This window comes from Marmota monax, unplaced genomic scaffold (genome assembly GCF_021218885.2).
Source record: "Marmota monax isolate L192 unplaced genomic scaffold, Marmota_monax_Labrador192_F-V1.1 WCK01_AAM20220418_F8-fsc00219, whole genome shotgun sequence".
Classification (NCBI taxonomy): domain Eukaryota; kingdom Metazoa; phylum Chordata; class Mammalia; order Rodentia; family Sciuridae; genus Marmota; species Marmota monax.
Genome location: NW_026692081.1, coordinates 2226397 through 2249008, shown reverse-complemented (window position 1 = coordinate 2249008; position 22612 = coordinate 2226397). Strand labels below are relative to the sequence as shown.

At 38.4% G+C, this 22612-nt stretch overlaps 1 protein-coding gene across 2 annotated transcripts in view; it reads left to right on the top strand.

Annotated features, from left to right (window-relative positions):
• The window catches only part of Vopp1 (VOPP1 WW domain binding protein), a 99204-nt gene that overhangs the window by 34449 nt on the left and 42143 nt on the right, over positions 1–22612 (top strand). For both annotated transcript variants that reach the window (XM_058584806.1, XM_046460401.1), the window contains exon 2: positions 17368–17426. In XM_058584806.1, coding sequence (XP_058440789.1) covers positions 17368–17426 — 59 coding nt within the window. The remainder of the gene's footprint in view (positions 1–17367; positions 17427–22612) is intronic.

Genomic DNA, 22612 nt, shown 5'->3' with positions numbered 1-22612 from the left:
CTCCTAAGGGTGGGAGGGGAGCACATGAAATAATTTCGAATATACCTTTTAACAAGAATAACGCAAAGGTAGCAATTAGAAATGGTAGCTGACAGAGATGGGAAACAGTCATAAAATATTTGCTTGATATTATTCCATAAATGAGTTGTTCAAGACAGAAAAGCCATTGCTTATTTACAATACTTAAATGAGTTGTTTTGCTTTTAGAACTGATTTCTACCATCTTCCTTCCTGTTATATTTTCATTCACCTTCCTACCACCAACCCACACACCAGTAAGACAAAAAGGGAAAAATGAGGGTCAGAGGAAACCAATATAGTGTTAATCAGAAATAATCATGAGCTGAACCCATGAAATATACTGAATGTAGCTGTAAGTCAGAGGTGGGTAAGAAAGTCCCTCAGATCATGTATCCAGCATGTTTGGGGTATATATTTCCTTTAATTTTTTTTTGCTTTTTTTATTGGTTATTCAAAACATTACAAAACTCTTGACATATCATATTTCATACATTCGATTCAAGTGGGTTATGAACTCCCATTTTTACCCCAAATACAGATTGCAGAATCACATCAATTACACATCCACATTTTTACATAATGCCATATTAGTAACTGTTGTATTCTGCTACCTTTCCTATCCTCTACTATCCCCCCTCCCCTCCCCTCCCATCTTCTCTCTCTACCCCATCTGTTGTAATTTAATTCTTTCTCTTGTTTTTTTCCCCTTCCCCCTCAAATTCTCTTATATGTAACTTTGTATATCAATGAGGGTCTCCTTCCATTTCCATGCAATTTCCCTTTTCTCTCCCTTTCCCTCCCACCTCATGTCTCTGTTTAAAGTTGATCTTTTCCTCCTGCTCTTCCTCCCTGCTCTGTTCTTAGTTGTTCTCATTATATCAAAGAAGACATTTGGCATTTGTTTTTTAGGGATTGGCTAGCTTCACTTAGCATAATCTGCTCTAATGCCATCCATTTCCCTGCAAATTCCATGATTTTGTCATTTTTTAGTGCTGCGTAATACTCCATTGTGTATAAATGCTGAGCACATGGTATGCCCGTGTTTTCTTGTTTATGAGAATGAGAGGAAGTGAGTAGAAATTACCTGTATTAATCAATTTTCTTTTATTGTAACAAAGGACCTGAGGCTGGATACTTTATGAACAAAAGAGGTTTATTTAGCTCATGGTTTGGGGGGCTGATCAGTCAGGCAGTTCCATCTCTTTGGCCTTTGATAAGAGCCTCTCTGGCTGTTTCACAGCATGGTGAAATGTTGCAGAAAGCAACATTGCTATATGCAGAAGGGACTGTAGAGTAAGACAGGAAGCAAGAGGGAGTCAAGGGCAATGCTTGTTCTTTTTATGACAGCCTCTCCTCTCAGGAACTAACCAGGTCCTGTAAGAACTGGACATCATCTCTTTCAAGGGTGATGATCCAGTAACTTAATTACCTCCCATCTCTTAAAGAGTTCCACCACCTCTCACATCATCAAACTGGAAGTCATTGTAATTGTGTAAAGCTACCAAAGAAGAAATATAGGGGTATAGAATGAGAGGGTCTGGCTCTCTCGGGGAAGGGAGGTGGCATCAAAGTCCTCATTGATAGATTCATGTTTAGGAACAAACTCATATTTAAGTTAAATAGCAGTTAGGTGGTATTGAGATAGGGTGCCATGGGTTTGGAATGGGGATGCACTGGTATATTGAAGCCCCAGGAAATAGTCTGGGACTTTGCAGGGCCAGAGAAGGGACTGGAGGTGCTTGACCTGAGAGAGGCGTCTGAGGTAGAGACACAGGCCCAGGTTAGGGTATGGCCTTGTATCCTGGGAGCTCTGGGATGGGGGCTGAGGTTTCTGGGTGAGCAGTGTTAAAATCAGGTGTGAGATTTTAAAATAGTATGATATAGGTTTGTAGTTGATTGTGGTCTAAGGCATTTGAATTAATTTGCATAATAAATGATCATCATCTCCACATTGATAACTGAGAATAGAAGGCCAGGTGGGATTTAGGTCTAAAATGAGCACCCTTTGATGCAGCCACATAGCAAACATATAATCCTGTTTTTGTTTATTCTATATCTAACTCCTCTTTTCCATTCTCCCTTTAAGGGAATTTCTTTGGGTGGACAGTAAGAGGATTTCTGCAGAAGCTGAGAGTTGGGAATTTCCAGGCCTGAGACTGAGTCCGGAAGCTTCCCTAATATCTTACCTCACAATGCTACCACTTCCTCTTTTGTAGCTAGAAGCCCAAGGTAAACAACACATAATCAATAATCCTGATCCCTAAAGCTGACTCGAGGAGTTTTCTTTTGTGGTATGGGAAATTATAAATCAGAGTATTGTAAGGGACAGCTCTCTGGAGATCCTTAGATGGGACCTTCCTGAGGTAAAACTACCTGAGGGGTAGACAGTGGTGACCTTCCTGAGAGGGATGTTGTATTCTGCCTTGTCCCCTTGGGTGCTGCCCCATGGGAACACCATATGTAGAAGGTGCAGATAAATAAGCCTCTCTGTTTGTCCTGGAGGTAGTTGATTGAACCAGCTTTAGTAATTGCCAGGTTTCTGTTCTCGCGACTAAAAGGCTCAGGGGTTACTCCAATTGAACTGGGCTGACTGGGCTGCACAAAATAACCACACAAGAGACACAAATACCTTTTCTTTGGGGTCACTGTGATGGCTTTTCTGACCTTAAGGGTCCGCAGGAAGAGAGAGAGAGAGAGCACACGCGCGCGCGCGTGCACACACACACACACACACATACACTGACCCCTTTTATTGAGGAGAAGCTATTCAAATGAGGCAAGGGGTCAGGTTTCAGGGGGCTGAGTCTATCTTCATGATGTCCACTGTCAGCAGGCTGACTGACATCTGGGTAGGCCACACCCAAGGGCACAGTAAGAGAAGGGGACACACACAAGGCACTTCCATGGAAGATTCTATCCTAAACAGGGCAAGGGGTTATATTACAAAGGAACAGGTGAGAAGAGCTTCACTCATGGGGCTGTAGCAAGACACACCCACATGAGACACCAACCCTCGAACCCAAGAAGGGTGGGGAAAGCTCTGCCACATTTCTGTGACTGAGCACCTCAGCACCCAGCCGGGGAGTGTGACTCAGTCTCGTGCAAGGTTGGTCTCCCACAAGTAATCACTCTTGTGAGCTGGTGTTAAACAGAAAATAATCAAGTTGATGGTGTTCAGGATTGAGACAGAACTGACACTTAATGTTCTTAGCCCTCAAAATTTTAGCTTATACGTGTGCAACATCTGAGTTCAGCCATCCAGTTATCCTCAGTTCCACTTTCTACAGTTTAGTTACATGTGGTCAGCCACAGCCTTAAAGTACAAAAAAAATATAGTAAGGTATTTTGAGAGAGCAAGAGAGAAACTATATTCATATAACTCTTATCACAACTATTATTATATTTTATTATTATTATCATGCCTAATTTATAAATTAAAATTTATCATAGATATGTATATATAGGAACTTCATAGTATATATATAGGGTTTAGGTACTAGCTATGGTTTCAAACATGCACTGGGAGTCTAATCCCCCAGATAAGAGTCAAGTGAATATATACTTTTTAATAATAGTGTATCAGGACAACACAGAACTGCCTTTCTGTTTCACCCCAAAATTTGTCTATGAAAATTAGCCCTTTAACTTTTAAAAGTAAATCTATTCAAAAGAGAAAACAGTCTTCTAGACCCTTGGAAATAGCTTTTTGACTTTAGTATAGAATCCCAGGTGAGAGGCCTGACTCAGTAAGGGGGTCCTATCAAACCAGGTCTAGTTGTAAACTTTTAGTTTGTTCTAATTCACTATGGTTGAGTTCATAGGTTCTGTGTTCCCACTATCCATAGAGACATCATTGAATTTTAACTGCATCTTTGGTTGAGTTTTTTGTGACTATGGCTCTCAAGAGTAAGCCCTCACAGTACTGGATATGACAACTTGCCAGAAGACGCATATAGTAGTTGTACATACGCAAGGCACTTTGTATGCCTTATTTCATTTAAACTTCAAGACAAGATAGGAATATGTCCTCTCCTTTTTGTAGAAGAACCCAGCTAGATGGCATCTGGTGACCTGACCAAGGCCACTCAAGCACAGAAGCAGGTGTTGGGCCAGGAAGTCATATTGCCTTTAAAATGTAGGTGACACCAACATGGATTCAGCCTGAAGTCATGTTTTAGTCACATCTCAACTTTTTTCAATTTCTAGTACATCTTTAAGTGAGAATGTAGACATTCAGGAATTTATGTCATCAAAGAATCTAACATGCACTCCTTCTAAAATGCAATCCAAGTGGGAGGGAGATACAAAACCTGTTAGAAAATTCTTATCCACTTTTTTTGACATTTTGTTCCTGTCTATAATACTTAATTTTTTTAGGCATTTCTGTCCAAAAAGGGTGAAAAGTTGACATTTATTCCTTATTTTTGATTATTAAGTTTTGGATTTACTGTCAGAGATTTTGGCCCGACTGGAGAAGAGGGTGTATTTCATTCGTCCCATTCTGGGGTACAGTCATTGGAAACAACCAGCGTTTCACCGTTTTCAGCCACCTCCTATGATATCATTCAAAGCAGGTGCCCTAGTTACAGGTCAGATGGTTGCAGAGCAGACCTGGAGACTTTTCTGTACCCCCGCTCTTATATTCTGTGTGATTACATTTAAAAGGGTGGATTTTCTGGATTAGGCCCTTAGGAAGAGCATTCAAAGGTTTGGGCTCTGTTCAGTGCTTTTGTTGGAATAGGGCCCATAATTAAGGTTGATTATATTCATTAGTTGCCAGCAAATAACAGTAGCACTGCTATTTCCATCTGTTATCACTGATTTCAGACCATTCTAATTAAATCTCCCAGTCATCAATTTTTGAATGAATGCTATTTTGTGGCATTTGGAAAATTTGTCACATAAACCTTTTTGGCTGAAGCCCATATATCATTTCACATTGTTCTGTGTTCCAAAGTTGTACCTCTAAATATTTTTAGCAGCTAAAAACTCTTTTCTGAGCTTACAAGATAATTTTTTCATGGGTCATCTCCTGGATGAACTTTGGGCTCCTTTCCTTTGTGATTTATTTGTGATATGTTAGCCATTCTGAGCACAGAGGCCATTCTGAGCACAGCCTCCTTAGCAAAACTGATCAGAGCTTTGTGCCTTATTTACGCTCAGGTGAGGAATGATGAAAGATAGTGTTTCTAGTAAGTTATAAAATTTATTTCAGAGGTACAGTAATACAGTAATAGGGTCTTTCATGGGAATTCAGTTGTCATTTTAGTTTTCTTTTAGCTAGTGAAATAATGCCTACAATAAATCTTGGGCCATTTTCTTGTGTAAGATATCATGGACATTCCAAAGGACAGGAATTTGGATTTTGGTGACATCTCTCCACCATCAGAGAAAATATGCAGACATTGTAGAACAGCAGATCTTAAGTCAAATCCCAACCTTCCACTTGTTTCTTGTGCTATCTTTGTAAGTTAATTCACATCTGTGAGAGCTTTGTTTGACTATTTGTAAATGGATATGCCTCCTAATTCAGAGGGGTTAGGCTTTTAAGTGAGATTTTGTATGAAAAGCAATTGTAGATAATAAGCATTTCACATATATGACAGCTACTGTTTTTACCTTCTAATTGAATTAGAGTGAAAAGATGCTCTTCATCATTAGGCATTAGGGGAATGACAGTTTAAACTACTGTGACATGAAATTCATCTGGAAAAATAGGAGACCCAGAATAGTCAAAGCAATCCTTAGGCAAGAAGAGTGAAGCAGGTGACAGCACTATACCAGGTCTTAAACTATACTACAGAGCAATAGTAACAAAAACAGCATGGTATTGGCACCAAAACAGACTTGTAGACCAATGGTACAGAATAGAGGACATAGACACTAACCCACATCAATACAGCTATCTCATATTAGACAAAGGTGCCCAAAACTCACATTGGAGAAAAGATAGCTTCTTCAACAAATGGTGCTGGGAAAACTGGAAATCCATATGTGCAAAATGAAATTAGCCCCTATCTCTCACCATGCACAAAACTCAACTCAAAGTGGATCAAAGACCTAGGAATTAAACCAGAGACCCTGTGCCTAATAGAAGAAAAAGTAGGCCCAAATCTCCATTATGTGGGATTAGGCCCCAACTTCCTTAATAAGACACCTATAGTGCAAGAAATAAAATCAAGAATCAATAAATGAGATGAATTCAAACTAAAAAACTTCTTCTCGGCAAAAGAAACAATCAGTGGGGTGAATAAAGCCTATAGAATGGGAGCCAATTTTTACCACATACACATCAGATAGAGCACTAATCTCTAGGATATGTAAAGCACTCAAAAATCTTAACACCAAAAAAAAAAATTGATCAATAAATGGGCCAGAGAACTGAACAGACACTTCTCAGAGATGATATACAATTGATCAACAAATATATGAAAAATGTTCAACATCTCTAGCAATCAGAAAATGAAAATCAAAACTACTCCAAGATTTCATCTCACTTCAGTCAGAATGGCAGCTTTTAAGAATACAAACAATAATAAGTGTTGGTGAGAATGTGGGGGGAAAGGTGCACTCATACATTGCTGGTGGGACTGCAAATTGGTGCAACCAATCTGGAAAGCAGTATGGAGATTCCTTGAAAAACTTCGACTGGAACCACCATTTGACCCAGCTGTCCCACTCCTTGGTTTATAAGCAAAAGACTTAAAATCAGCATACTTTAATAACACAGCCACATCAATGTTTAGAGTAGCACAATTCACAATAGCTAAATTGTGGAATCAACCTAGATGCCCTTCAGTAGATGAATGAATAAAAAAACTATGGTATATATACACAATGGAATATTATTCAGCAATAAAAGAGAATTAAATTGTGGCATTTTCAGGTGAATGGATGGATGCCAAATGTTTTCTCTGATGTGAAGATGCTAATCCATAATGGGGATGGGGTAGAGGGTAGCATGGGGGGAAACTTTAGCTAGGAGGGGATGGAAGTGGGCAGGGGGGTAGGAAAGATGGTGGAATGAGATGGACATCATTACCCTAAGTACATGTATGAAGACACAAATGGTGTGACTCTACTTTGTGTACATCCAGACATGAAAAATTGTGCTCTGTATGTGTACTATGAATTGAAATGCATTCTGCTGTCCTATATAACAAGTTAGGATAAATAAATTAAAAAAAAAACTACTATGAGATACTAATGTAGTACCAAGTGGTTATTTTCTAAGAGACAGATGAAAAGTGTTGGCAAGGTTATGGAGAAACCAGAGCCTTTTTTGTTGTTGTTGGGAATATAAAGTAGTGTAGCTGCTTTGGAAATCTTTGACAGTTTCTCAAAAAGTTATATGTGAGCTGGGCATGGTGGTGCACAGCTGTTATCCCAGCTGCTTGTAAGGCTGAAGCAGGAGGATCACAAGTTTGAGGCCAGCCTGCATACCTTAACAAGATCCTGTCACAAAATAAAAAATAAAATAGAAAGGGCTAGGGATGTAGATCAGTGGTAAAGCTCCCCTGAAGTCAATCCCCAGTACCAAAACAAGAACCACAAAACAATAACAACAACAACAACAACAAATGCAAGCCAGGTGCAATGGTGTGTGCCTATAATCTTAACTACTCTTGAGGCTAAGGCAGGAAGATCACTTGAGCACAGGAACTGAAGGCCAGCCTGGACAACATAGCCAAACCCTGCCTTAGAAACAAAAAAGAAAAAGAAAAGGAAGGAAGGGAGAGAGGGAGGGAAGGAGGAAGGAAGGAAGGAAGGAAGGAAAAGAAAAGTTATGTGAGGAGTTATCATGAGGGCTGGCAGTTTGGGACATGCATGCAATGTTTTAAGCAGGATTATTCACAATAATCAAAACATAGAAACAACCCATATGTCTATCAGCTGGTGAGTGGATAAATAAAAATGTAGTATATCCATTCAATGGAATACTGCAAAGAAGTGCTGACATGTGCAACAGGATAGATGGATTGAATGCAGACATAAAAGACTATAACTTGCATAATTTCATTTAATTGAAACTTGTAGAAAAGGCACAACTATAAAGATTGAAAGCAGGAAAGTACTGCCATGGTTTGGAATAGCAGATGGAGTTCACTACAGAATGGCATGAGGGAACTGTTTGGGGAAAAGGAAATATTCTAAGACAGGATTGGGGTGATGGAAGTATGACTGTATACATTTCATAAAGTTTATCAAACTGTACATTGAAAATGAATGACTTTTATAGTATATAAATTAAGCCTCAGCAAACTGAGCTTGAAGTCACCTATCTCATGAATTATACTTTAGATGGATAATTGTTTAAAAAGGTGTCATGGTTTTCAGACCTGTTATGCTACATGAGAATGAGTAAGACTTCTGAATGTCTGAGTGTGTATGGGGTTTTCCAGTGGATCTCACCTTTTACATTAATCTAAGACTCTTATATTCCCCTGGCTTTGGCCACAACAATTTCTAGCTATTGTTAGAAGAATTTAAGGCTTAAACTAAGAGATATTTTTAACATAATTTTCCCTCTAAATTTAGCTTAAGTGATTACATTCTTTTTCATATTAATATGTGTGTGTATGTGTGTGTGAGTGTGTGTGTGTGTGTGTGTGTATTATTGCATCAGTGAAATTAAACATATGCATTTTGGTGCGGGGGGGGGGGGACCAGGGAATCACATCCCCAGACCTTTTGAATTTTTTTCTTATCTTTCTTTATTTCTTTTCTTTTCTTACTCCTCTGTTACTTTTTACTTAATCCCTAGTTGGATAGTTTTCTTTTTGTTTGTAACCACTTATATTTCTGTATGCTAAATATCTCTTCATATCAACTTTCCATTTCCATCTTGGATACTAGGTGGTCTGCTTTTTAAAGTAAAATTTATTTGAGATTTAAAATAAAATTCTATGAGTTCTATACAGAAAATGTGAAGACTACTTAAATCTACAATGGAAAGAAATCATCTCTACTATAACTGAAAAGATAATTAACTATCAGTATTTTGGTACTTACCTATTTTAATTTCTTCCTCCTACAATTTATAACAAAAATCCCTAATTCTAGGTATACTGTTTTATTGGCTTTTAAAAGCAGTATATTTTCATTTTAGCATATATTATTAGTATCTCTATTTCAAATGCTGACTAATACATCTTTTGATTGTAATATTTTGTTAACCAAAATTAAACTTTAAGTGTAATTTGAAATTTTATATCTTAAAATATAAATTTCAAATTTTTATTTTTGGTTATTTCTAGTTTTAAATTTTTTAGTAATGCTTATTCAATTATTAATACTGTTTCTGTGGGTAAATGTCATAACGTCACTGAAATTATATATATTTCTGGATTTTTTTTGATAGGTGTTGAAAAATTTTCCTCCTGAGACATTACATTTATTTTTCCAGTAGTATTATGTGACATGGCTTTTGCCTCATACCTTTGTCAACAGTGGATGCTTAATAAAATTAAAAAATAAAAATAAAACCACATTATGATTTACACTTATTTGATTATTAATGAATACTGTGTCTTAATTTTTATTATTTGGGAATGAGATTTTTACCTGCTTGAGTTGGAGACCTTGAAAAAACCTGCTCCCTTACTTAAAAACTGAAGCAGAAAAATCAAAGAAAATTTATTCAGAGTAAGTCATGAGAGTTCACAGAAATTTCCCAGGGATATGTGGCTGGGACTAATTTATGTCTTACACTAAAAAATTTCCACAGAATCTTCAAAAGTAGGCAGTACCAGAACTCTGATCATTACTTGTGGCAGTATCTGAATTGCTGATGTGTTTTCTTCTATAAGTGGAGGATGTTAAAAGTTTCTCTGTGTTCTTTCCTTTAATAAGTGATGCTTGTGAGAAGCCTCATACTCTTATCTGTAAAAAAAATAATCAAGAGGTGTTTCTTTTCATAAACCCAGGGATTAAGTAATTAGCACATAGGGAATTGTTGAAAATTCCAGCATGGGAATTTAAAGTATGATCATTCCTATTTATTAATTGAAATTCAGAGACCTTTAGATAATTATCCTCAAGGGGTATGTCATCGTCTGCATAAATTCCTGTCCTGACTTGAATGGGCCTCTCACAGCTGCCCTCTGCCTCTGTCTCAGGTCCTGAGTACCAGAAAGGCCAGCATCCAAGAGGCTCCCTTTGTTCTCAGTCTCTACAGAGTGTAAAGTGCCCACTCTAATTGGGTTGGAACTGTGAACAGCCAGGATCTCATTGCCTGTGTGTCAAGTTCAGCTTTTGATGAATGTGAAAGCAGCACTGTGGCTTAGCAGGGGCCTCTCACCTTTGACAAAGACAGACTCCTGGGGCTGATCCTGCTGGGCTGTCCCACCATTTCAAAGCAAATCAGGAACTTACTGGCTCAGGACAGACTGTTTGGCTAAAACTATGGACATGATAAGTAAAATAAAGGCCGATTCTTTCAGGTGTCAGGGGGCCTAGTTCTGTTAGTGAATCACTAGTTTGCTAGTTTGTCTGCAATTCACCTGAAGATCTCACCCCAACTTCTACATTGAACAAAGGGGAAAGGTAGAATTTAAACAAAATTCACATTGATTTGAATCTTTTAGACCCTGCTATTTATTTCTGGGTGTCCCAAAGTCACAGCTTCAAGTTCTCACAAATTCAACCATGTCTTAGTGTGGTACAACTATTCCTTTAACTTGGGATTGAAAAAAGTGTTTATTATTTAATTTGGAAATTGTGTCCTGGGTCCTCCCATATTCTGTACAGGTAGATGTGGAAGAGTTTGTGTCAATTGAGGATTACTCTTGGAGATTAGCAAGGATTTGTTCTTCTGGTCTTATTTGGATCCTGACTAAATATGGATAACTATTTTTAGGATGGCTTAACTACCTCTGTAGGTATCCTGATCCTTGAATTCTTTTTTGAGTACAGATGTATTACAGACCTTTCCAGTTGAAATCATAGATTCCCTCAGTTGAGTTGTTCCTGATGTTAGCATTTTCTCATGATCCTGGATACTTTGTTAATAGTCTATACATTGTATATTACTACTCTTTATGATCTCTTAAAGAAGAGATTTGTTGTTTCTGTTATACTTATGAAAGAAATATTACACAATAAGTTCATAGAGGGCCTGTTGTTTGCCCAGAACTTAGTACAATGTCCTGACTACTGAGGACGCAAGATAACAGCTGGCCTCTTCTGACAGATATTAAAGATTTATGTTCTGTTTTGGTAGATGGTCAGTCTTTAGGGAACCATGGTGGTATCTTGCAAAACAGGTAGAATTTAGGAGTGGGTAAGAACCCCTAAAATTGACTTTTTTTTAAGAGGGATTTTTTTCTTTTTAGGAGATTTTGGAAACCAAATCTTGCATGAATATAATGTATTCCATATTTAGAATCTTTGTCCTCAAGAATTTTGAAAGCATTGGTTTTTGCTTAGAGGATAACTGATTATAATAAAACAAGCCTTGGATTCATTATCATTTATCCCAGACACACAAGAAAGCTTGCTTTAAGATACACATTTAAGGACAGAGATGCTATCTGGCTGTGGCATTCATTGAACTAGGTAGGTCTCAATATGATATATTTAATTTCATTTTCTTCATAAAGGAATTTGAGAGATTAAGCAGGGAAAAGTATATTCTTTTTTAGAAATAAGGAATTTCAGACACAGACTAAATGGCAATGTAGTTGGTAAGTGTCAGTGAGAACCAGAATCTATTTGTCCAGTTCTTTGGTTCATGTTCCTCTGTGGGTTCTTCTTTGTCCTTCTACCTGGGTGCTTCTTGCAGTAAGACTGAACACAGTACCTTCTTTTTCACTTTCCCCAGTCCACGCCCCCTGCTTGCTGTTGGAAGCCTCCTCTGAGAGCCCACTAGTGTTTGGGAATGCTCAGGAAACCTCCCTTCCTTATTCTTCACAAACTTCCCTTTAGACCACAGCTCCACAGTTCCCACAGCCCTGCATACTGGAGCTTATCCTAGATTTGGACCTGGTAGGTGAAGCGGTCCTTCTCAGTGAACTTCAAGTTGATGTTATCTGCTCCTCAACCCTGGGTTGTTTCCTGTAGGAATTTTCCTCTCTGCCTCCTGCCCCTATGAAACTACTCTGCATTCTAACCACAAGGGTGTGTTCTCTTGCATCATTCTGCAGACTGGCTGATATCTAGTATTCAGTTGGCAAGCATTTATTAAAGGAATGGCTCAACAATACAAATAATCCAGACTTCTGAGGCCTCATCCAGCCTCATTAATTAATTGAAATTTCAACTAATTAATGAGACTTTATAAATTTATGGTCTTCATATTACTTAACTGTCAAGTGGAATAATGCCACATATTAACTTTAGTGAGATATTATATGTACACCTAGTTATAATCTTACCACTCCTTAGAAGAAAGCTGTTGCAAAAATTCAGCTACCAAACCAGTGAAGATGTTTCCTATATATTAGCAAATTTCAAAAGCTTACACTATTTTCAGTAGCAACAAAAGCAAGCTGTATTTTAATGCTAGGTAGCTCAGTAGAAGAGGTGTTTTCTGCTTTAGGAAATGTAGCTATCCATTTTCTTTTTATTTTTCTGTGGTATTGGGGATCAAACAAACCCAGGAAGAACTTCATGCATTCTGGGCAGACACTCTACCACTGAGCCACATCCCTAGCCCAACAATCATCCATTTTCTTAAAAGTGGCTTTTAAAAAGGGATGATGTGGGGTTTATACTTAGGTAAGAAAAAGTCATCAACAAATACAACAAATAACTGTGAATGAGAATGAGCAACGAGTAGGCACCAGTGAAGTTACAGAATATCCCAGCAAAAATGCCAGAAAGAGGGCTGGGGACATAGCTCAGTTGGTAGAGTGCTTGCCTTACCTGTACAAGGCCCTGGATTCAATCCTCAGCACCCCTCCCCCCCCCAAAAAAAAAAAGCCAGAAAGAAAGTTTTGATCTGCCCCATTTTTGCTCTATTTTTTTTTTTTTTAAATTTTTTATTGAACAACTTGTGGACAAGCAGGAGTAAACTCAAGGAGACAAATGGATCACATAGATTATAAAATACTGAGAGGCAAATTCTCAAATGTGTCTTTGAAAAAAGGTCATAAATTAAAACTATTTTAGGTTTATAAGGCATATTTATAGACTTTGGGGAGGCAATATATGAGTACTAATGTTCAGGAAGTTTAACACCAATAGGGATATGGTTCACATCTCTTCCTTGGAACAGAGATAATTAACCTCCTATCAGTGAACAAATGATTTTTTAGGGTTCTAGTATTGCTCTTTTCATTTTAATTGTCAGTAATATTTTAAAAATTTCTTGGAAAGAGAGAAATAAAAGATGTTTAATAAAGTAATGCAGATGTAAGTAAATATCACAAAGTGGTCCAAGGAATTGCATGAAATGAGAAACATGGACAGCAAGAAGATGATTTTAAAAAGCACTCATACAAAAAAAAAAAAAACAAAAAAAAAAAACAGGAACTGTGATTTGGACAAAGTTTTGTTTTATATGTTGTGAAAATTTCTGATTATACCCAGTAACGCTAAAAAAAGGAATAAAAACAAAAATTTCTACAGGAAGCATTGATGAACCACAGTGTAGGGTACACAGAGTAGAATCTTTTATGTTGTCTGCCATGTAGCTTCAGTGAAATTTAAGTCATGAATGAGATTTTAAAAGGAAACCCTAAGTGACAGGAGGTTGGTAATCTGTGCCATAAACCATCACAGGGAATCATCAGATAGTCTTTCTGAATTTCTTTCAAAAGTAGGTGATTTTTAATTTTCTAACATATAATTAATATTAATGACAAGAAAATATCTGGGAAGATTAACATAAATTAATCCTGTACTACGGAATTTGGGATACAAAAGATTAACTATGGTGTACTTCCATGGTGTGACTAGTCTATGCATAGCTTTTTTTTTATAATACTTGCCAATGCAGTGACATTTGGGGGGGGGGCATGATTTTATGATCTATTCTCTGTCCTCTCTTCTTCAGGGACTCTAAATACAAAAATATTAAACTGCTTGATAATAAAAAAAAAAAAAAAAAAAAGAAAGTTTTGAGAGGTGTGAGGAAGAGTGGAATAGAAATGATGCCCTCACAAGGGAGGGTCCCAGGAATAGAGTGTGTGTGATTTTCTTGTGAGCACTAAATTTACAGTGTATGTGCTACTTGGTTGCTAAGAAGTGATATGTGCATACATGTCATGATAGCCCTTAGTAAGTGTTTTCAGTCTCAGAACAGTGGGTTTTATTGTTTTATGTATTTATTTTGGGGTGCTAGGGATCAAACCCAGGGCTTTGTGCATGCTAAGCATGTATTCCATCACTGAGCAACACCTCCTGCCCCCAAGACTGGGTTTTTTTTAATCCTTTCAACTTTACTTTTTGTTTTAATGTGAAAAATACTCAATCCAAAAGTCAAACTATATAAAATATATCCTCAGAGAAGTCTCATTCTCATCCCTTCTTCCACCCCACCCAGACTCCAGAGTAAGCATGTTCATTAGCTTTTATTGTTCACTCCCTGATATTCTTTTCTGTAAAAAGCCAAATGTACCATTTTCCTTTGTCATAGAGGATTGCACAAGGTGTGCACCCTTTTGCATAATGTGGATTCACTTGGAAATATCTTGGAAATATCTGGGGTCTCTGAGAACTGCAGTCTTTTGAGCTTCATAGTACTCTGGAATGTGAGTGAGCTGTCATTTATTATTCAGCCTTCTCTGAACAGGCATTTGCCTCATTCCTAGGATTTTGACATTAGAAATAATGCCACAATAAGTAATCCTGTGCATATGGTATTTCATATTTGTGAAGAAGGATCATAAGCAATTAAAGAGAAATACATCAGTAGTTTTCCTGACATTTTTGTAAATGTCTTTACCAATAGCCATGTCTGAGAGTACCTGGGAGTTGTGCTGCATATATATAACAGTTCAATGCATTTATTGAACACCCACATACATAAATTCAAATACACACTCTACATACACACACCAGAAGTGCAGCTGAAGGTCAAAAAGGTGGAGGCTGGAGAAGTGTACTTTCCTCAAATTTTTTAACCTACCAACGACAGAGCTGGGAGTACCATAAGTTCTGAATGTCTTCCTGTGCCTGTCTTTCTGCTATCCTGTAGTCTTAGAACAGTGCTAGGGAGCTGGAGCCAAACAAAATAGGCTTCTCAGGGTAATGTTGGTTAGGCCAGGAGAAACAATGCCAAGGGGTGTTAATTTCATTATTATAAAAAAAAACTTTGAGCAGAACACCCACCCTTTTCTGAGTAGGACACTCACTAAGGGTTTAAATTTGTGACATGGTATTCCTAACATTCACATATCCAGAGAAAATGTAAATTCAGAAATGCAAAAGTACTTTGAAAGAAAAAATCCTTTTTAAAGTTCAGTACATCAGTTCTACGTTTTTGGCATCTGAAGAACCAGGGGACATGGGGCTGGTCTATCAAATTAGTGACCACTTTAGGTTAGGGAACTCTTGAAAGGGAAATTCCAAAGCAGGCAACGCTGGAGACAGGAGTCTTTATTTCTCCACATAGGTTTTTGTTACCACTGACCCTTGTTCTTTGGCCTGTGGACTGAGTCTCTGCTGAGCTTTCCACAGGAGCAGCCAGCGCTACAGGAAGGGAGGGTTTCAACTAGAGTTCTGATGTTCCCTGACCTTTGGGGCCAGCAGCCATTAGGAGAACCTGTTTCCTGACTATGGCAAGCTTGAGCATCAAGTTCCAAGAAAGTTTGCTTCTGATGGAAAATAAAGTAGACCCATTTAAAGTGACACATGGAAGAAACACCCTGTCTCCCAGTTTATCACAGAAGACTCTGGTGAAATGAATTGTAATTTGGGGCAGAGACCTGAAATTGCTCTTCCCTACCAAAATAAATTGATTTCTTCGGCTGTCTAAACTTCATTTCTTGAACTGGACAGGAGCTCACCTAAGCTAAATTAAACTTATTTTCCATTAATAAAAACTGGGTCACTCTGGACTGCTTGAGTATGCTTCTGAGTGTCTTAAAGCACATTCCAGAAAGCCCAGTGTTTCAGTGCTATTTTCAAAACTCACCTAATTTAGCTAACATAACCCATAACATTTGCACACACCCCTCCCTTGGTGTGCTGCTATAGATTTGGGGTCTATTTCTAACTTTGTTATATCTGTCAGTCAGATCGTAGCAGGAGGGCATCCTTACACATCTAATGGGGCTGGAGAAAGGCCAAAGGGATGGACTGGCTGCCTGCCTACCTTGGGCCCCTCCTTGCCCAAAGAAAGCTTGGTTTTCTCTGTGCCTGTTTTCTCTGTGCCTTTGTTTTCTCTGTGCTACTGGTGGCTTTGCACTACAGTATTCTGGAAGTTTTATTTATACCTAGGGGCCAAGAGACTGGATCTTGGAGGTAGAAGTTGTACAGTATAAAATAGATGCCATCCATGGAGCCATCTTAGAAAAGGTTTATTCAGGGAGGTCAGAGCATTTCTGATTTGAGATCTCCCTGAGCAGTTGGTGACATTGGCTTGTTCTTAATCATTGGAGGTGGGTGTGAGCCACTAGGGTGACATCTGGTCTCCTACTCCAAGGCTTGTGCATATTCAGCTGCGCTACCTTTTTTTTTAGAAACCCATCTCTACAATGTCAGGAGTTGGACTTATTAGGAAAGCCCAATGTTCCCTCTCCCACCTTTCTCTTCCTGCAACTGAGAGAGGGCCTAGGGTGGGCCTCATGGGGGCTGCCCATGAATCCTGACTTACACCATCTGGAAGATATAAGTCCCAACTGTGGGGTGAATAGTTTAAATAAGGCATTTGGGATATTGTGAAATATAAAGATCTAGAAATATTAAAATAGTGGGAGATGTCTTTCAAATTAAAAAATGGGAGGGGGATAAAAATCTTTGTAGTACTTTATTTCATGCATTCTTTACTAATCTGAAGAATCATACCATGTAACTTTTTAAAAATGGGACTGGAGGTATAGCTTAGTAGAGTGCTTGCTAGCATCTGAGGCCCTGGGTTCAATTACCAGCACCACAAAACAACAACAAAATTTACCTTTCTACTGAAATAGTCACAGTATTTAGAAATGTGGAAAGCCAGATAAATAATAGGAAAATAAATGCTTACCCCTGTTTTCCTTCCTTTTTAAAAAATTTAAATGAACAGTCATGAGAAACAGGGGTGGGCCTCTCTTTAACTTTTGGCCTGCCCTGATTGATCACTCCAGATTTTCATGCTTTTAAGCTATATTCTCTCCTCCTTCCTTGTTGCTTGTGTGAGATATTCTCAACGATATGCAAGTTACTCACCACTGACAAAGTTTCTCTTGCTTCTGTTTCTAGTGCACAGAGGCCAAAAAACATTGCTGGTATTTTGAAGGACTCTATCCAACATATTATATGTAAGTATTTGCCTCTCTGTTGATTTGATTCTGGGGTCATCTCTTTTTCTGGGAATTATTTCTTTAATATGTAGTTGCCTGGGTTATGGGATGGGGAAAGCCCAGGCATGGCCCAACCTCCACCCCAGGATTTAGCCCTGCCTGTGCTCATGGATAGCAGGTGGCCTCTCTGAGGGCATTCAACCTGCTCAGACCAGTCACTCTGAGCACATGAAATAATACTACATGCTCTGTGAGGTATCTGAGCTCCTCCTAAATGATTGGTAAAAAGGTGCAAGGTGTTTTTGGAAGGCAAAACTTATGTTGGTTTATATTTTCCTAAACAAAGGGAGAAGAACAATTGGAATAGATTTATGTCTTGAGCAAGACAAGAAACAGTTTTCAGCTGAGCTCATGTAGTATGTGCACTTGTATGGGGAGGAAGGATGAAAGAGAGAGAAGAGAAAGAGAGACAGAGAGAGAGAAAGAGAGAGAGAGAGAGAGTGTATATGTGTGAAAGAGAAATCACAACTTCATCTCCCTGAAGCCCCGCCCTAGACAGGTGTAGCTATAGCTCTGCTCTGCATAGCTCTCCACTCAAGTGGCAGGGACTGTTCCTTCCTGTGCCTTCCTCAGTGTCTGTCAGGCTTGCTCTTATGAAAGTGTTGCTGGGCTTTCTCCCTATTACTATTATTAATATCTGCTGGGTTAGCCACAAACTCTACACAGCCACCTGCCTACGTAACTGGATTACCCCTACAGGATATCAATTACTGTTTTTGTTTGTGTTTTGAAGTTCCATAGGTTTTGTGTGGACTGTTCCAAATCAATTTTTGCCAAAAGCTCTGATATCTTAATTTAATTCTGTAAAACATCAGATTTTTTCAATAATATACATAAATTATATTATAGCAGAAGCACAGTACAGTCCAGTATATAGACTAATTAGACAGGAAATGCATACTACAGCCAGCCATACACAGGTTATCCCCAAATTGCGTCTATTCTAAATGTATAGACTTTTTCCCTTGTCATTTTCCCCTAAACAATAGAATGTAACTACTATTTACATAGAATTTGCATCATATTTGGTATTATAAGTAATCCAGAGATGATTCAGAGAGATATGCATGAGCTCTGTACAAATGCTAGGGTATGTTTTACGAGGGAGTTGAGCATCCTTGGATTTTGGTATCTGTAGGGGCACTGGAACCAATCCCCTTAGGTGCCCGGAGACAACTGTAATAACTAAAAGTGTTGTTTCTTAATTTGTCCAGGTTGTACATTTTTTTTCTGTTATTCTTACCTATCTAGGGAGACCAATCTGAAAGGAGGAAGGCTTATGCATATGTGAAGCACAGGGAAATTGGCAATGTCTTGTCTTGGTTTCATACTGAAAAGCAGGAGTCCTTAACACCCCATGTTGCAGGGGTCCTGGCAGAAAGAAAGCCTTTGCAACTGTAGAAAGACAAAACCCACTTGTAAAATAAAGCAGCAGCATAAGGACTTTGATTCTAGTTACAGAGCTATCAGGTTGAAGAAAAATTGTTATGAGATAACAGGGAGATCAAATATTTTGTTTCTTCTCTGTTTAATGAATATCCATTAGTCTGCCTTCTTTCCTTGATTCAGCTTCTTGCATCAAGGTGCATTACCTGCTTCTTCAAATGTGTTCTTCCTTGAAAACAGATATTTCTCCAGTTGTTTTGTAGATCAATTTGTGAGAGTCAGCAGCTATTCTTATACTCATTCATTTGTTTCTTTCTTTATTTTTACTACATATTTTGAGAGTATTTTTGCATTAAGAGAGAACACAAAGACAAGTCCTGCTTTCATCATTCAGACCTGCTGCTTTGGTTTCCTTTCCTCTTCTCCAGTGGTGAGAAGGATCCAGATGTACTATCTCAAAAGATGAAAAGTCAAGTCACTTTAATGATTTAGGATACTGACATTAAAATACTGACACTCAACATAGAAATAATAACAAATAATACTTACTGCACCTAATACAGGCTAGGCATACCCTGGACATGAATTAATGCCGTTAATCTCATAGCCATTGGAAAACCCAAGCCACAACCACTCGTCCTCTAGATTCTACCTCTGATCTTCCTGTATATATTCTACCTCTGATCTTCCTGTATATATTCTACCTCTGATCTTCTTTATAGTGCCCTCATTTGAACCCAGTCCTCTCTAAATGCTCATGTGAAACCAATACAAAAACTTTTGAATGCATCTTCTCTCCTCCAGATCTCATGTCTTCTAAATTTTTATGTTCCTTTTATGAATACAAACATTAGGGACAAAGTTCAACTTTTAATCCATCTTTAAACAGTAGATTTCCAAGATACTTGATACTTGTCTAGCTTGATCTTTCTTTCTTTCTTTTTAAAATATCTTCTTTCTTTATTTTGAATTCCATCAGAGCTATGACTTACACTTTTTGGAATTTCCTGTGCCTAGAATAGTGCCTGGCACATTCCTAAATGTTGAGGCAATGCCTGTCCCTCCAGTCCCCACTATGCACTCAGCAGGTGACTTTTTATTGAAGTCTTCCATGATTCAGTTCCCCTTCCCTTAAGTCAGAACTTCTTCCTCCTTCCCCATTTGGTTCTGATATTAGCACCCTGAATAGTCCTCACTAACACTAGTCAAACACATGGTGTGTCCCCTGAGGGCTCCCAGGAAGTGGCAGTGAAGTGTAAACATTTTACATACATAACTTTGTCCAATGCCTGACACAAGTCAATGTTTGTCCTCTGATTTGTGCAGCTTTCTATCCCTGTTATTATTTCTTATATTCTGGTATCCTTTCCCTAAGCATAGATTTTAAGTAGGTAAAAAAGATCCGGACTCAAATATTTGCTCAATTTTTTTATTTGAGGTGAAACTCAGCAAAATTAACCCTTTTAAGGTGAACTATGTAGTAGCACAGAGGAATATCCTCTGTACTACTGTTCACCACCTCTATCCAGTTCTAAATAGCTCCATTACTTCATCCTATTATTTACCAGCTCTTTGACCTCATCAATTTCCTCCTCTCCAAAACGTGAAGTTCTCACCTTCTGGATCATGGTCAAAATTGAAATCACATGTGAATATCTACATACTTAATGCTAACATACATTTCTACTGTGTAGGTTCATGTGATTAATTCTTCCACAGACTAAATTTGCTACTTCTGTGCACATTTAAGGAATGTCAGAGTCCTGATATAACCTTGAGCCCATCATGATGCCAAGAAGAAGAGCTACTTAACTTCAGGCAACCAGCACTTGGGATAGGTTAACACTCAAAAGCTGTTCTCCCTGATCTCTAACAAGTTGGATAATGAAATGTTTTTATCCAAAGGGAGTAAGGAGAAATTGCTTCCATATCAAAGCTCTTGCCCAAGGATAGATTTGCTGCAGGTCATGTGGTCACCCCAGAAGGCTCACAACATATACTAGAAGTGCTTGGGACTGCAGAAGACATGGCTGTCCAATTAAGCCAATTCTGGGGATTCTTTGGAGTTGAACCTGACATGGGTGCAGGTAATGGAAGACTCCTAGCCAGCCTGGGCTCACCGTGTTGCTCAGCACCAGGACAGGATCAAGACTCTCTCTGGACTAGCGATCTGTTTTCTTTACACTGCCCCTGACCTGGCCTCTCTACACATTTATGTGTAAGGTGCTCTCCTGAAGCAGTGACAGCTGCTCTTCATTCTCTCAAACCCAAGTATTTGTTGAGGGTCTGCCACATGTCATTTGTGTATTGCTGTGCTATACAGGACAGGGAAGGTACTTGGGCCTCAGGGTTATGGTGTAATACTGTGAGACTGGTTATTTCTGAAGCAACTCTAACATTACATTTAAAAACCTACAAGTTATAGCAGATCTCATTTTAAAAATACATTTCCAATGTATTATTCCTTTCATGTCTTCTGGGTAAAGTGCTTTATATAAGATTCTCCAAAATGGATAATTCCTTAAAGATATGTTGATTCAAGTTGGCATCCTTCCACGCTGTTATAGATTAATTTTTTTCCCATGCAGGAAATATATTTCAAATAACACTGCTGTTTTGTGACTGTAACTTACCATGTAGAATTCATTGGGGGAAAGACATCTAGGTTGCAAACTTGTCTTGGAAACTTTGCTTTTATATTTGAAAATCTAATTTCTTTTTGTCTCACCAGAAATCCCATCTGACATTCCTCCTTCTTGACTCTCTGCATGTCTCTGAATTTCATTTCACTGTTCTAAGCTCATAGAGGCTAATTTTTTTTATGATACTTAAGTTTCCATTGGAGATACCTAGACATATATCACTCTCACCTGTTCGGATTTTGTTATGTTAAATTTATCACTCTTTCTGCCCTCTCCTTAGCAAGTTTTATTTCCATTTGATATTTTAAAAGAGTTGAGCTGAGAGACTACATATGTATATGTACCAAAAAAATCTTATTTTTGAAGAAAAAATTTGTCCTTTGGGATCCATAGAGAAACACATATTTCAAGCCTCTCTCCTCTTTTTTTTTCTTTCCCTACTTTTCACTTCATAACCTTTCTTTACTGTTGCAGCTGCCCTTTAGAAAGCTCTTAATTAAAATGGAGTCTTTTTTTTTTTTTTTTTTTTTTGTACTTTGGTTCAGGGCTTACTAGATGTCTCCTCTTAGCAACAGTGTGGTTTAAAAATAGCAACTGGTCATGTGGCCTCCCCAAATCCAGTTCCTTTGCTCAAGTTCTGTACTTGAGTTTTCCTTCCACCCAGGATTCCCTCACTCAACCCCTTGTGTGCAAGGCTTAGAACACAGTGTGAGCTGCCAAGAGGCAGGAGATGAGAAGATAAGGAAAGGCCCTGCCAAGGAGCACAGCCAAGGGCCCTGCAGGCATGGATCCAAAGGAGTACTCTTTCCTCCCCATCCAGAAAGTATAGCAGACAAAAGTGGCATTTATCAGAGAAGAGGCTCAATACAGTTTCATATCCGGGAGCTCACTTCCACACCCAGGTAGCTGCAGGAAGCACTGTGACCTTCTCTCTCATCATGCAATAGGGAGCTCCCACCCCTTGCAGGTTCTGCATCTGGTGCTTCTGCATGTGCAGAGCAGAAGCCACTATAAGGTACTATGCGTTCATATTACCTACCATCTTGGGTTGTTGTACAGTGACATATAGAGGGGGGACTCAGTAACAATGTGTAATATCTGTACTGTGGGTAACAC